Source organism: Protopterus annectens, chromosome 10.part0 (genome assembly GCF_019279795.1).
Source record: "Protopterus annectens isolate FY-2018-M chromosome 10.part0, PAN1.0, whole genome shotgun sequence".
Classification (NCBI taxonomy): domain Eukaryota; kingdom Metazoa; phylum Chordata; order Ceratodontiformes; family Protopteridae; genus Protopterus; species Protopterus annectens.
Genome location: NC_056744.1, coordinates 1,762,441,794 through 1,762,455,965, shown reverse-complemented (window position 1 = coordinate 1,762,455,965; position 14,172 = coordinate 1,762,441,794). Strand labels below are relative to the sequence as shown.

At 41.2% G+C, this 14,172-nt stretch overlaps 1 protein-coding gene across 1 annotated transcript in view; it reads right to left on the bottom strand.

The window, feature by feature from the left end:
• The window catches only part of LOC122814477 (inactive serine/threonine-protein kinase TEX14-like), a 555,764-nt gene that overhangs the window by 229,474 nt on the left and 312,118 nt on the right, over positions 1-14,172 (bottom strand). The window contains exon 14 of the mRNA XM_044087056.1: positions 5,465-5,673. Coding sequence (XP_043942991.1) covers positions 5,465-5,673 — 209 coding nt within the window. The remainder of the gene's footprint in view (positions 1-5,464; positions 5,674-14,172) is intronic.

Sequence of the window (14,172 nt, the reverse complement as noted above, 5' to 3'; positions counted from 1 at the left end):
GGGACTAACCTCCTGGGATTTGGAGGTGATGGGGAAAAGAAAATGTAATAACCTCTGGATATTATTTTTAGCACCAGTTGTTGTTTGTAATGTTTGTCCAGGTATCTAGGTGCAGGGATAGATGTTCCCTGACAGTCAGACAGCACTTCAGAAGTGCTGATAGGGCTTATCAGTAAAAGGTTCCCTAAAGCCCTGATTCTGTGGACCCCCCCGGCCTCTGGGGCAGCGTCTACCTCTGAAGCCTCCTTCTCTGCCCCTGGAAGAGGTATCCATGTACGAGTCATGGAAAAGACCTTGAGATTTTCTGAACCAAAGCTTCTTCTCACCCCTTTGGTTTCTTGAAAAAGTCCTTTGGGGGGGGGGGGGTAGAAAACTTGATACCTACGGCAGACAAGGTCTTTCCTTTTTTCTTGCTGCAGGCAAGTGTTTCTTTCACCGACTGTCCCAACAAAGAAGAACCATCAAAGTAAAAGTCAAAGTAAACTTTATCATCAATCAGATTTACCTAGCTGTGTCAGCTGAACAAAATTTCATTGTTTGGTCCCAGTGCAAGACATAAGATAACATATAAATAAACAGTAAGAGAGATATACATACAGTAATAATTAGTATACTTGACAACACATAAATTTACCACATATTGGACAATATTATACTAGTAGGTATTGCACAGACTAAGAATTCCCATTGCGATTTGCTTAGAATATTACACATTCACATCAGTAGTGTGATAAAGTCTGTTCATATTACACATACATGGAGTGATGACTCACTCTGGCTATTGCACTAATAGTAATAGAAGAGATTACTTAACTGTTCCAGTTATTAAGCAATTGCCAAACAGTCACTGTAGACAGTATACCACAGCTTGTGGCATATTGATTCTGTTATCTACTGTCATGCTTGACATTTGAGTTCAGCAGCCTTATGGATAGAGAAAAGAAACTCCTGTTCAGGCTAGATGTTTTGCAGTGCAAGCTGCAATATCGTCTACCCGATGAGAGGTGGAAGAACATGCCATGCACAGAATGGGCGGGATCATCTGTTATCTTCCTAGCTCTTCCACACACCTAGTTTCGTGCAGCTCATCCATGGATGAGACCGAGGAACCAATGATTTTTTCCTTGGCTTCACTATATTCTGGAGATCTGGAGAGCCTTGCGGTCAGATGCTTTGCAGTTTCCCTACCATACAATGATGTTATTAGTGAGGATACTCTCAATGGTCCCCCTACAGAAGGCTTTGAAGATGATCGGTGCCAGGTTGCCTTCCTCAATTTCCGTAGAAAGTGTAGACGTTGTTGTGCCTTCTTCACTGTGTGGTTAATGTGAGTGGTCCAGCATAAATCGTTGGAGATGTGCACCCCCCAAGAACTTGGTACTTTTTGACTCTTTCCACTGCCACCCCCTTAATCTCCAGAGGCTGAAGTACCTCCTGTGTCCTCCTGAAGCCCACTATTAATTCTTTGGTCTTGCTTACATTTAAGGCCAGATTGTTGCTGTCATACTGGCCTATCAGGTACCCCACTTCTTCCCTGTAGGCTGTTTCCTCTCTGTTCCTGACAAGACCTACAACAGTGGTATCATCTGTGAACTTAATGATTTTGTTGGATTCATGCTTGGCCATGCAGTCATGCGTCAGCAAGGTGAACAGTAGGGGACTCAGGACGCAACCCTGTGGGACACCTGTGCTCAATGTGATACTATTTCAACTGTTAATTCCCACACATATCTTTTGGGGTCTGTTTATGAGAAAACCCAGTATCCAGTTACACAGGGGGGGTGTTGATGCCCAGCTGGAGCACCTTCGCTATCAGATTCTGGGGGATGACAGTGTTGAAGGCAGAACTAAAACTGATGAACAGCAATCTGACAAAGCAATTCTTGTTCTCTAGATGGGCCAAGGATTCATGAAGTGTTAAAGCTATAGTATCAGCCATGCAGTGGTTAGAGCTATAAGCAAATTGTAATGTTCTAGTTTTGAAGAGATATGATTCTTGACTAGCCACTCAAGACACTTCATTACCGGAGGATAATGAAAGTAATCACAGGGGGCATTAATGAAAGGCGCCTTGAAGGGTTCTGCAACATCGCAAAGCCACATCCAGGCATGTCTCCTAATGGCTATGCCTGTACTGGCTGCTTGTGAAGTGGCTTCCACAGAGTTCAAGATCAGCCTCATCGAGGAATTTGCCAGGGAAGATAGAGTCGCCAACTGGGGAGAAACCTGTTTAAGGTTCTCCTCCGACAAAGTCTCTTTCAGAGAGTTGGTGAACTCCTTGACAGAATCTCTCTGCAGGAGTGTTAAATGTGCCAAGTAGTTTAATGCTCTCAATGTGAAGGTAAATGAGGTGTACATGTGCTTTCAGTATCTGTCCAGTGCCCGAGACTCCTTGTTCGGGCGATGAACAGAGGAGCTCTTTGGCAAGCTCCTTTTTTGTGGCTGGGGACACCACAATGGCATTAACTGGGACACCCTTGTACTAATATAAGCGATCAGAAGGAGAACTGAAGAATTTATCAGTAAGCTTAGGGTCTGGCTCAACCAAGTATGGCTCCTTCCATACCTGGCAGGAAACTAAATCAATCAGGTCATCCGCCGGGGGAATCACCCAGGATGTGGACGGACCCGCCCCGAAAGCTTCCAGAAACACTGACTCCCTGGAAGAAGGATTTTGCCTCATGAGTTCAAGGATATCTCCAGAGGAGATGTCATCCAGTGGAGATCTGGGAGATCCTTCTCTGTCATCAAAATCAGTGTCCTCAGTTAAGAACTTCCAAGGGGAGTCCAAGTACCTCCTCTTGCACATTTTCTTCCGATGAACCTCCCTTGTTGAATGGTCAGAGGAAGAATTGGAAGAATCAGAGACCCCCTGTGGGGAAGTATTCTGGAGGCTTACCGAGGGGGGGGCTAACCAATGGCAGGATGAATGGGCTCAAAGCTCAGATTAAATAACGATTGGGTAGGATCCGGAGGATGGGAGTTGCATCTCTTGGACTAGAGAATGCCCTCTCTGTTACTCGGAAGGCTGATGGGTCAGGGGAAACTCTCCACTCCTCCCTCAGAGCTGAAGCCACCACAGGAGAAAGAACGGAGCCCACTCCACAAGTGATGCCTCCAAATAGAGTTGGGCCCAAGATGTTGAAGGTCGAGGTTCATAGGGGGATGAACGGATCCAACCATATTGTGACTGAAGCCACCCCCCCACAGCCAGTACCAACATCTCGGATCTGGGACTCACTCTAGTCTAAGGGTACTGGAACAAAGTCAGTCCGGGAAACAGACGGGGTTGAAGAAGGACATAATCGGGGACCCAACAATGACTGTCTCAGGGAAACCGGATCTTGGATTTCTGAGACCGAAGGTCGAATTGAAAGCGGAGCTTGTAGCATGGGCGTTGGACCTCTCACGGATCCAGAATGGGAAGGAGATGGCAAAATCCCCATCTGGATCTGAGCTTTGAAAAAAAACTTTGTATTATCCTGTCCATCTCTGACTGAGAAAAGCTGAGAAAGTCTGAGAAGACTTCTTAGACTAAAGAGTGTCTAGATTTAGCTGGTGAAATTGTTACCCAAGATGTCAGAGTTAGAGATGTTGGTCAGCTCCGAACAGGTGTATGGCTCCAAGACCTCAGATCAGAAGGCTCAGGATCCAAGGAAGTCTTGACTAGAGAAGAGCTATGGATTAGTATATGTCTACTGGATCTGACATTGCACTGGGATCTGAAGTGTTAGGATCTCAGGACGATTGGATCCGAGGGGCGGACTTGTCTGCCAATCTGGCAACTGTCGGAGCTGAAGAGGCTCAGAGATCCGAGGATGATCTGGTCTGCATCAGATTCGAAAAAGGGCGATCCAACACTTTATATCTTTTATCAGCTTGAGAAGACGAACCCCCAGGGAAGGTGAAAGGGCTCGCTTCTTGAGCTATTTAGAGGTCAAAGGCTTGGAGGAGGGTTTGAGCCCCAGAGGAAGGTAACAAACCTCTCAAAATTAACTTGCTTTTTCTATCAGAAAGGGCACGAAGATTGAATGCTGCGCAAATATTGCACTCAGTATTCATGTGCCTTGGCCCAAGACAGTACACACACACACACACTTCTTGTGGGCATCTGAGTTTGGTGTTTTGTGCCCACAAGATGTGCTTCTCTTAAAACCTGTTGGTTTTTCAGCCATAATTAGACTAAGAGATAAGCTTCACATACTCCCACACACAACCGGACAAAACAAAACTTAAACTAGTCAAAGAAGTAAAGTTTTAGATGAAAAAAATATTTTATGTATATATATATATATATATACATATACATATATACATATATACATATATATATATATATATATATATATATATATATATATATATATATATATATATATACATATATACATATATACATACATACATACATATATATATATATATATATATATATATATATATATATACATACATACATACACACACACACACACACACACACATACACACACACACACACACACACACACACACACACACACACACACACACACATTTTTTTTTGTATTTTTTAACAGAGAGAAAGGCAAAAGAAAGAGGCAAGGATGAGAGGATCCTAACCAGTCCTTGGCTAACTAAGTTCGAGAGGGGAAGTACAGAACACGGAGGAATGTTCAGAAGAAAGAGAAATATTATATTTTAGTCAAGAAGTAAAGGTAATCCAAGAAAAAGCCAAAATTTAGTAAACTGTTAACTCATGGCCCTACAACAAGCTCGAGACTCAAGGACCACGTATGTGCTGGATGGCGGCAAATGAGACCTGGGGAGTTGGGGAAGGTATGATGCATTATGGAAAAGGAAGGAGCTTGAGACTCGGACCCGAAAATCTTGTGAATGCGGCCGAGTCAGATCCGAAGACCCACAGTGAGGAAGAATGAAAAGGACAGCATGAGATCCTGGAGTTAACCAAATGGCTGAAAACTATTATACAATGCACAGCAAAGTCTGTGTAACCACAAAAAAAGACAGAGAGACAAAAGCTAGCTGTGTAGTTCAGAAAAGCAGATAAGAGTAGCAGAAGAGTTAGTGTTGCGATTTCTCAGTTCCAGGGTCTGGAGTTTCATTCTGACCTCTGCATGCTCAATGTGTTCTCCCTATATTCGTGTGGATTTTCTCCAGGCACTACAGTTAGCTCACACCTCCTGACAGCTGATAGCTACACTGAATGGTCCAAGTTCATTGTATTTGTATCTACACTTATGGCTCCTAATGTCACTTAAAAACTCCTGCAAAATCAGTCCATTTACTTATTTAACAATTTCAAGGAAATTGCCTCACTTTAATTTTAAATTATGTTTCTTCTTTGTGCAGATAACTTATAACTGCAGTTGTAAAGTCACAGCTACAGCATGCTATGGTAACAGAAAAATATTTAATACTAGCATTTCTTAAAAGAGCCTTGTGCTTCTTTGTTTATGCATACCTGAGCATCCCCTGGTGTCAGTCTTGTAGTGATCTCTTCAACTGGCAGGGTGGGCTGTGCTGTACACAAGGGATCATTGCCTGGGGTGGCAGTGGGTCCTACATCATCTATCGAGCAGTACTGATCCTCAGATGGCAGGCTTCGTGGCTCAGAGCTGGCAGTGGACAAACTAGCTTTTGACAACCTGTCCATCTCATAGTACAATACATCTGTGAAAATAGTGAACATGAATGTGTCACATGCCATGAACAAGACCAAATGCCCATGTGCACTTAAAATATTCCACATTCCTTTCAAGTCATCTGACAGATAATTACATAACAGTCTGCTTTAAAAAAATTGACACATCTGCATTTTAATTTTCCACTTTAAAACAACGTTAACATCTTCATTGAAATTACTCCATTTCATCTATTCCTAGAATACAATACATTAAACAAAAACATGCAAAATCTGGTAATTCCGTCACTTAACCGCCATACAAAATGCTGAGATATTAACTGCCTCTACTTATGGACGGAGGAATCCAGACTGAATTTAATGTTGTCTTCAGAACAGTGCAGTTGGGGGGAGCTAACTTAATGTGCTAAAGTGCAAATCAGACTGAAGACGAAGTTCACAGCAGCTCTGACTAGAACAGTGAAGTCAGTACTGATATTACATGTTAAACTACTTGAAGTTTTCTTAAAACAATAGATTTTTTTTTGTAAAGAAATGTTTTCTGTATCAGCTGGAGTTTATAACATAGCACAAAATGTAAAGACATGAGACCCAGTTGGGCTTATAAGCTGGCATTCTTTCTTGGCTTAGTGGTTAAATTTTAATTCTCTGTTCTCACTGACAAGCAGCACGGTTCAGGTAGCTGCACCCCTCGTAGTGCACATGCTGACAGTATACTGCATGCTGCTAGCACAAGCACATGTGAAAAGCAGAGGGAAGATATTGCCATCATATCAGCTTTGTTGTTACCGGGTAGTTGTTCAAATGAGCCATAGCATGGCTGTACCTGTCTGCAAATAACAACATGCTGCTGCAGAAAATAAATTATTTATTTTTAATTAATTTAACATTTGTTTACTGGGAAAGTCCGACTGGGACAGAACCCATTTTCAGCGGAAGCCTGGGGAGAAATGCTTCAGGTGCATGTCTTTTGAATGCGGCAGGAAACCACAGCACTTGGATGAAATCCACCCGAACGCAGGGGGAACATGCAGACTCCGCACAGAACACACCCCAGTGAGAATCAAACCAGAGACCCTCTTGCTGTGAGGCAACAATGCTAACAGCTGCACCACTGTGCTGCACATGCTGTAAAAGTCTATCTACATGTGTATACTTATGCCATCTTTACAGCAGGCATCCTGCCATGATAGTCAGTCTCTGTATTTATCTGTACTGTACTGTGACATGGAAGGAAAATATTTTGCATCATTCCAGAATGTTCTTCATTGATTTGTACCACATACTTTCTAAAAAAAGTCACACAATTATGACAGCATCTCCCACCAACCCCAAAAACAAATAAACACAGTATAAATAATGTACAAAATAAATAAATACACTGTTGGACTCAAATTATGATTTGAGGAACAGGTCAGGGTAGGAAGTCTCTTCAAAGTGATTGGAAGCTTCTGCAGGTAAGAACAAATACTGAGGATATGGACAATAGATATAGGAAAAACATTTGTACTTCTCAAGCTCTCATGACTGGGGTGCATGCTTCCCTTTCTTTCATGTAACATTATATTGTTTCAAGGCTGGGGGGGGGGGGTTAGGTCCCAGGCTTGGAGGGGGGGCTATATTTAACCCTGGCACTCCTTAAATCCATTTCCTACCCATGCTCTGTGAGTGTTGCTTCTGCTCTGAAACTGCTGACCTGGGACTACTTTGGATTTCTTAGTTTATAGTTTGCATACTTGCATTATTTATTGGTTTATTTTTTTTTTTGTTCTTGCTTTAGTAGATTTTGTCATACTTTTAATTTTTTTGTTTTACTTTAAAGTATTTTTCTTTTTTTAAAGTTTTTGGTTTGGGTAGGGTTAGCAAATATCTGCACTGCATTTATTAACTGCAAAGTAATTTAACTCTCTATGAACTGTGGGAGGAGATGGGAAGTAGCATTTTTTATATGAGGTAAGCAGAACAGGCAGTTTGTTTTAGTTTATTTTTTCTTGGAGCTTTAAAAAGTTCTTGGTTGGGTTAGTTTCAAAGATATGTGTTGCATTCTTTGACTTCAAAGAAACTAACTCTAGATGAACTGTGTGACGGGTCAGAGAAGTAGAACTTTTATTTAATATAATGGGACATTTATTCTGTGAGAGCTGACAGTTCTCTGAGATTGCTTTATAGTTTACATTGCATTGTTTCTTGTTTTTTGAACTACTGTTGCACGTAAGCAGGACTTGCGCAATTGTACTATGTTCATCATTCACACTGCCTTAGACGCATATACGGATAGATTTCCAAGGCTTCTCCTTCCTGGAAGGAGGAAGAATAATGAGCCCCTAGAGAATGGTCCTCACAAATCCTGCTCTGAAACTTGAGACAGAATCCAGTTTGTAGTGCTTTGTAGAAGTGTGAGCAGAGAACTAGGCTGTAGCCTATAGAATGCTTCTAGAGTCCACCCCTTTCCAATAAGCCACCAAATAGAATAAGGCTCTGGTGGAATGTGCCTTAACCTTGCCTGGAATATATTTACTATGGTGGGAGTAACAAAAAATAAAAACATAACAGCTGAGGACAACCAATGCGTAATTGTTTGCTTAGAGACAGGTTGATCCTACTTAGCTCAGAATAGGAAACAGTTCTTTAGCTTTCCTTAAGAGTTTAGTTCTGTCAAGGTAGCACCTGAGCTGCCTGTGCACATCCAAGGTATGCAAAATCTTCTTTCTCTTATTTCTAGGTTCCGGAAAGAAAACTGGGAGATTGATGGCTTAATTTATAGTAAACTGAGAAACAACTTCTGGCATGAAAAATAGATTAGTGCATAAAATAACCTTGTCCTTGTGGAAAATCAGATAAGGTTGGCCTACAGTGAGGGCTTGCAGCTCTGATTCACCTTGCAGATGACAGAACAATAAGAAAAACAGTTTTCCAACTGATGAACTTTAAATCAGCCTGAAACGCAGGTTCAAAAGGAGATAGGGTAAATTTTTCCAAGAGAAAAAGTTGAGATCTCAAGAAGGAGGAATTTGCTTTCAAAGTGGTCCCAAGTGCAACACTCCTTTCATAAACAGTTTAATCACAAAAAGAAACAAAAGAGCGGGATCCATGGGCAGATAAACTAAGATGGCTGCAAGACGCACCTTGATAGATGCATAAGATTAGCCGTCATTGAGTACCTCACAGAAATATTTCAAAACCAGACGGCAGACACCATACCAGGCTCTTTGCTCCTGGTTAGGAACCACCCAGAAACCCTCTTCCACTTGTAAACATAAGATTTTCTAGTTGCAGGTTTTCTTGCCTCCTTCAATACCTACTGCACATTCTCATGGAATAAGTACCTAAAAGGTATGAAGATAGAATCATGCAGGCTGTCAACTGCAAATGCTGTAAGTTGGGGTGCACCAGTCGCTTCTGACACTGTGTGAGCAGATGCAGAGTGTGAGGAAGCTTGTAGTAATTGCCCTTGGCCAGTTCCATTAAAAGAGAGAACCAACTCAGCCTGAGCCAAAAGGGGGTCAACACGATGATCGTTGATCAGTCTTTCAGAATCTTCTAGAGTACCTTGAGTTTCAGTGGAAAGGGTGGAAATATATTAGGGAACATTTCTGTCTGAGGGAAGGAGAATGCATTTGTCCTCTAAGCATGGCTGCAAGGATGTCTCTAACAAAATGTTCCCAACTACCTGTTTAGATATGAAGTGAACAGATCTATTTGAGGTGTTCCCCACGTCTGGAAGACCTCTGTCCTGAGTTTGCCCTCTTGAGAGTCCATCCATGCTCGGTTTGGCTGCCGTTATCTTTTTCTCTGATGGGATGCATGAGGCCTGAAGCATTACAAAATGCTGTAAGGCTAGCTCCTAGGCCATAACTGCCAACCATCAAAAAGGGTATGACCTTGTACCCTCTCTTTGTTTGTTCAGGTAACACATGACTGTCGTGTTGTCTGTGATCACTAAAAAGGGATTTGGAGACCCTAAGTGGCGAAGAACTTTTATGGTCAGAATCACCGATAACGCTTCTTTGACGTTTATGTGCTTTGTAGGATCCAAAGGACCCCATTCGTCTTGTACTTGAACTCCCCTGGACACTGCTTCGATGCAAAATCTGACAAATCCATCTGGACTAGCTAAACTGGGGTTAGGGATTGAGAGACATCTGATCCCTCCTCCACCATAACTCATGTTTCACAAAATCCAGCACTGATACCTGGAATTCAAAGGGATGCAGGTGCTGGGTCCTACAATTTTTTTTAAATACCACAGAATTTTTCTATGTGGAGTCTAGCGAATGGTATCATGAGGATTACTGATGCCATGAGGCCTACAATTTTGAAAAACTCTAGCAGCAGCAGCTTCTTGAAGAGAGAAATCCCTGACTATGTTCAGAAAAGGAGGGACTCTGTCTTTGGTTAGAAAGGCCATTCTTTTTTCTGTGTCTGTCATACACCCCTTTCAGGCAATTCTTTGTGAGGGTGCGAGGTAGGACATTTGTAGGTTCAACTTGAAGTTTGGCACATCTGGAATGTGATAATAAGCATTTTTCAGATCTAAAGTCACCATAAAACACAGGTCCAGAAGAAGGGATAGGACCGCCTGCAGGGTGAGCATTCTGACTTTGGGTACTTTCAGAAAAGTATTTAAGCAAGACCAATCTGACACTAGTCTCCATTACAGATTCCTTTGAGCTACTAAAAAGATTCTGGAGTAAAATACTTTTCCTTTTTGTGGTGCAGGAACTGGTTCTAGAACTCATGCTTGTGAAGAAGTACTGGACAGAACAGATTTGTCTGGTCTGGCGGGTACGGGGAGAATCCCCTGAAGGAAGGAGGATTTTCTATCTACTGCCAAAAGTATCCTCACTGAATTATTCTCAGCACACATTTGTCTGAGGCTATTTGTGGCCAGGCTGCTGGGTTAAGTGAAAGGCTGGGGGAAGGGGAGGAGGGATAGGAAAAAGAGAAGGGCTACCCTGAGCCTCAGTATAGTCATTCTTTAGAAGGGGAATGCTCTTTTTTGGGAAATGAGCCCATTTTATATGGTTCACAAGCACTATACTCTTGTCCTTTCCTCTCGGTACCCTGACTCTTGTTAGACTGAAATTTTTGTTTGTTCAGCCCTTTGAAGTTGGACACCTCATCAGGGGAGAACCTGGGAATATGAAATATTCTGGATTCCTCATGTATCAATTTACCCTCACTCCATTGTTTGTAAATCTACGTAGAAGCAGAACCAAACACAAATTCAGAACTTAAAGGAACATTAAAAATCTCATTTTTTTTTTTAAATCTTCAGAAAAATTCTGGTTATGTAAACAGATGCATGTGTCCTCAACTTCTAAGACACTCCTCAAAGTATGTTTCGAAATCTGAGTCATGTAAAAACAATTTCAATCATATAACACTTCTGTTCAGCAGGCAAGGATGCAACAAATTTATCTAAACTGTAAGAACATTGCAAAATAAGCTTCCAATAAAGCCCTGATAATTTAAAATTCTACACTAAATTAAAACAATGCAACAACTTTTTTCTGTGAGGTTCTAAACAATTGCCAATTTTATCCAGGGGTGTAAGTTTAGAAGCCAGGGCCCTCTTGTCAGATTTGTTAGCTGAAGAAACCATAGCTGGGTCAGCTGACAAAGGAGCAATGAGAGCTGCAAGATCAGAATACACCTTGTATTTCCTCACAGACTTTTTAGGAAATGGTTTATTAGCCAAAGGGGTCTTACATAAAGTTTTACAGACATCTTCTATGGCCAGTACCACAGAAGGAACAACCAAAACATTTGGAATCCCATCTTCAATACGGTCATAAACTCTTGGCAATCTCTGGTGCAGCTCTAGGTCGCTTCCAGTCAAATGCATCTCTAAACGAAGCTAGCATACATGAAAACGTGAACACCTGCTTGGGTTTTTCAACCTGTTCACTTTCCAAAGACTTTTTTTAGATGCAAATGGATTTGGGGGCTGGCCTGGGCAACCATATCAGGATCCATCAAGCTAGGGGAAAAACATCAGCCAGAATAATACACTGACACTGTTAATGGCTGACTAAGGATAGCAATTACAGGAAACATAAACTATGTTACCAAACAGCAAATAGGACTGTGTGTGTCTTTTGGCTTTTCCAAGTTAGGGGTCACCACAGCGGAACTCTGATCAGCTAATGACTGGCAGTGAATTTTTACGGTGCCGAGTTGCCAGCCCGATGCCCATCCTTCAAAGAAGGCACACCCATTCACGCTCGCACCTACCTGCATGTCTTTAGACGTCACCCGACCGCGGGGAGGACATGCAGACTCCACACAGAAGGCGCTCCAGCTGAGAATCGAACGGGAGAACCTCTTGCTGTGAGGCAATAATGCTAACCGCTGAATCACCGTGGCCCCACCAAACAGCAAATAGGACTAAACTGCATATTTATTTATTTTACATTTGTTAACTGGGAAATTCCAACTGGACCAAGTCCATTTACAGTGCAGGACCGGGGAGAAAAGCTCCGAAACATTATTACAAAAAAAAATAAGCAAGAGAAGCAAATTTATACAGTGTTATACAAAGGTCATTTAAATAATACAACATGGAGTTAGACATTTTGCCAGACAAACACTGAAAATATATAAAATAAATTGGAAAAAGACATTTTCCAGAGAAATAGTCAGGAATAAAATATTTTTTTTTTTAGTTTAAAATGTGCTAAGCCTTGCTCTACAACCTGCACAACGCAATAAACAGCACACAGAGTTACAGTACCAAGTAAAATTCACTTGTCCAAACACTACCAAAAATAAAATATATGCCATTAAATTAGCATAAAAAGCATTCACTTAAGAGATTCACTTGTCAGAGATGAAAATCTCCACAGAAAATAAGTAATTTGAGTTAAAATTGTGATTCAATGATAACAACTATTGGGGTTTATATTAGAACACCGAACGTTCAAAATTTTGAGTGTTCTAATATCGACCCGTTTTCAGCGAATTCTGAAAATATCGAAGAAACAGAAAACCACATTTTTTTCCTAGGGAAAGAATTTGGTTGTCTGTTTCTGTTGCTTTGGTATTTTCAGAGCTGTGGTGGAAAGTTACGGGTGGGATTCAGGTAAGTGTGCGATTATGTGGACGTGAGGGTTAGGGTGGGGTAGGTGAGTTAGGGTTAGGGCACGGGTCAGGTAAGTGTGCGATTGTGTGGATGTGAGGGTTGGGGCAGGGAAGGTGAGTTAGGGTTAGGGCGCGGGTGAGGTGACTGTGTGATAGTGACAGACCTTAGGGTTAGGGTTTGGGTTAAGGTAAGTGGATAGTTAGTGGTGTATGTATAGTTTAGTGTAGGGTTAGGTGTAAGAGTTTAGGTGTATGTGTGTGGATTGCTGTTTGTTTGGTGTGCTTGTGTTGTGTGTATGTGTTTTGGAACAGCTAATTTTTCCCTAGGAAAAAAATCTGCTGTTCTGAATGTTCGATGTTTTCAATTTTTGATTCCTAGGGTTCGATATTAGAACACTCAACATTTTGAATGTTCGGTGTTTTAATATAGACCCCAACTATTGCAGTGTTAAATCAGTAGTAAATATCATATAAATGAAGAAAAAAGTGAACAAATGCAATAGATAATGTCAGAAATTCAAAATGAAGCAGATAAACAACAGGTCTATATGCATGAGGCAGTCAACAAAAAAACTTCAGTTTCCCAGTAAAAGTCATAAAACACTTTAGAAAAGCCCTTTAACTGCTTAAAAGACTGCTTAAAAACTGTATCTCTCCGGACACATGAAATAACTGGATCACCCACAGAGATACATTACTAAAAGGATACAAGGCCTAAAGAACACATTCTACAAGGACTGACTTAAAGCCCTGTCACTATACTCAGTATCTTACAGACTGCTAAGAGATGACCTGTGTCTGGCATACAAGGCATCTTCTGACCTATTATTGATGGATTTATTGCACAGCAGCAAGTAAAATGGTATCAGAAATACTCGGTGTAGGGATCTAAACCTTTTCTGCAACATCAACAGAAGGGTTTGGAGGGACACATATATCTTGCAGAGGAGCAGACTCCCCATCTACATAAAACAAAGTTTAATCCTAGCTATATTCAAGTGCAATCTGGATGTACTGATGGGAAATAGAAAATTACCACATGACTGCCCCCTGTACTACTAATGGACACAGGCAGCTCCTAAATGTTTTATCCTATGGATATGCCCCCTCCATAGCTCTCAACTAAATAATGACAAATCTCAACAGAATCACAGTCAAATCCAGAAATAATGAGGGATACTTTTTTAAATAGTAGTACTGATAACTTAAGATGTTAACAGAATAAAATAATCTGAATTAATATACTTTTTTTCTGACTTAAAAAGTATATAAGTCTAATTATTGTCATTATTAAGAGTAACTTACCACCATGTCTCCAAAGGTTAGCAGTTTTAGGAGGGATTAAGAGGGACAGATAAAAATGTGTGACAAATCAGGGACAGCTGAGAGGTATGGTCCCCTCTGATATGACCCCAGTTATTCTCATAAGAGCTAATATATAATTA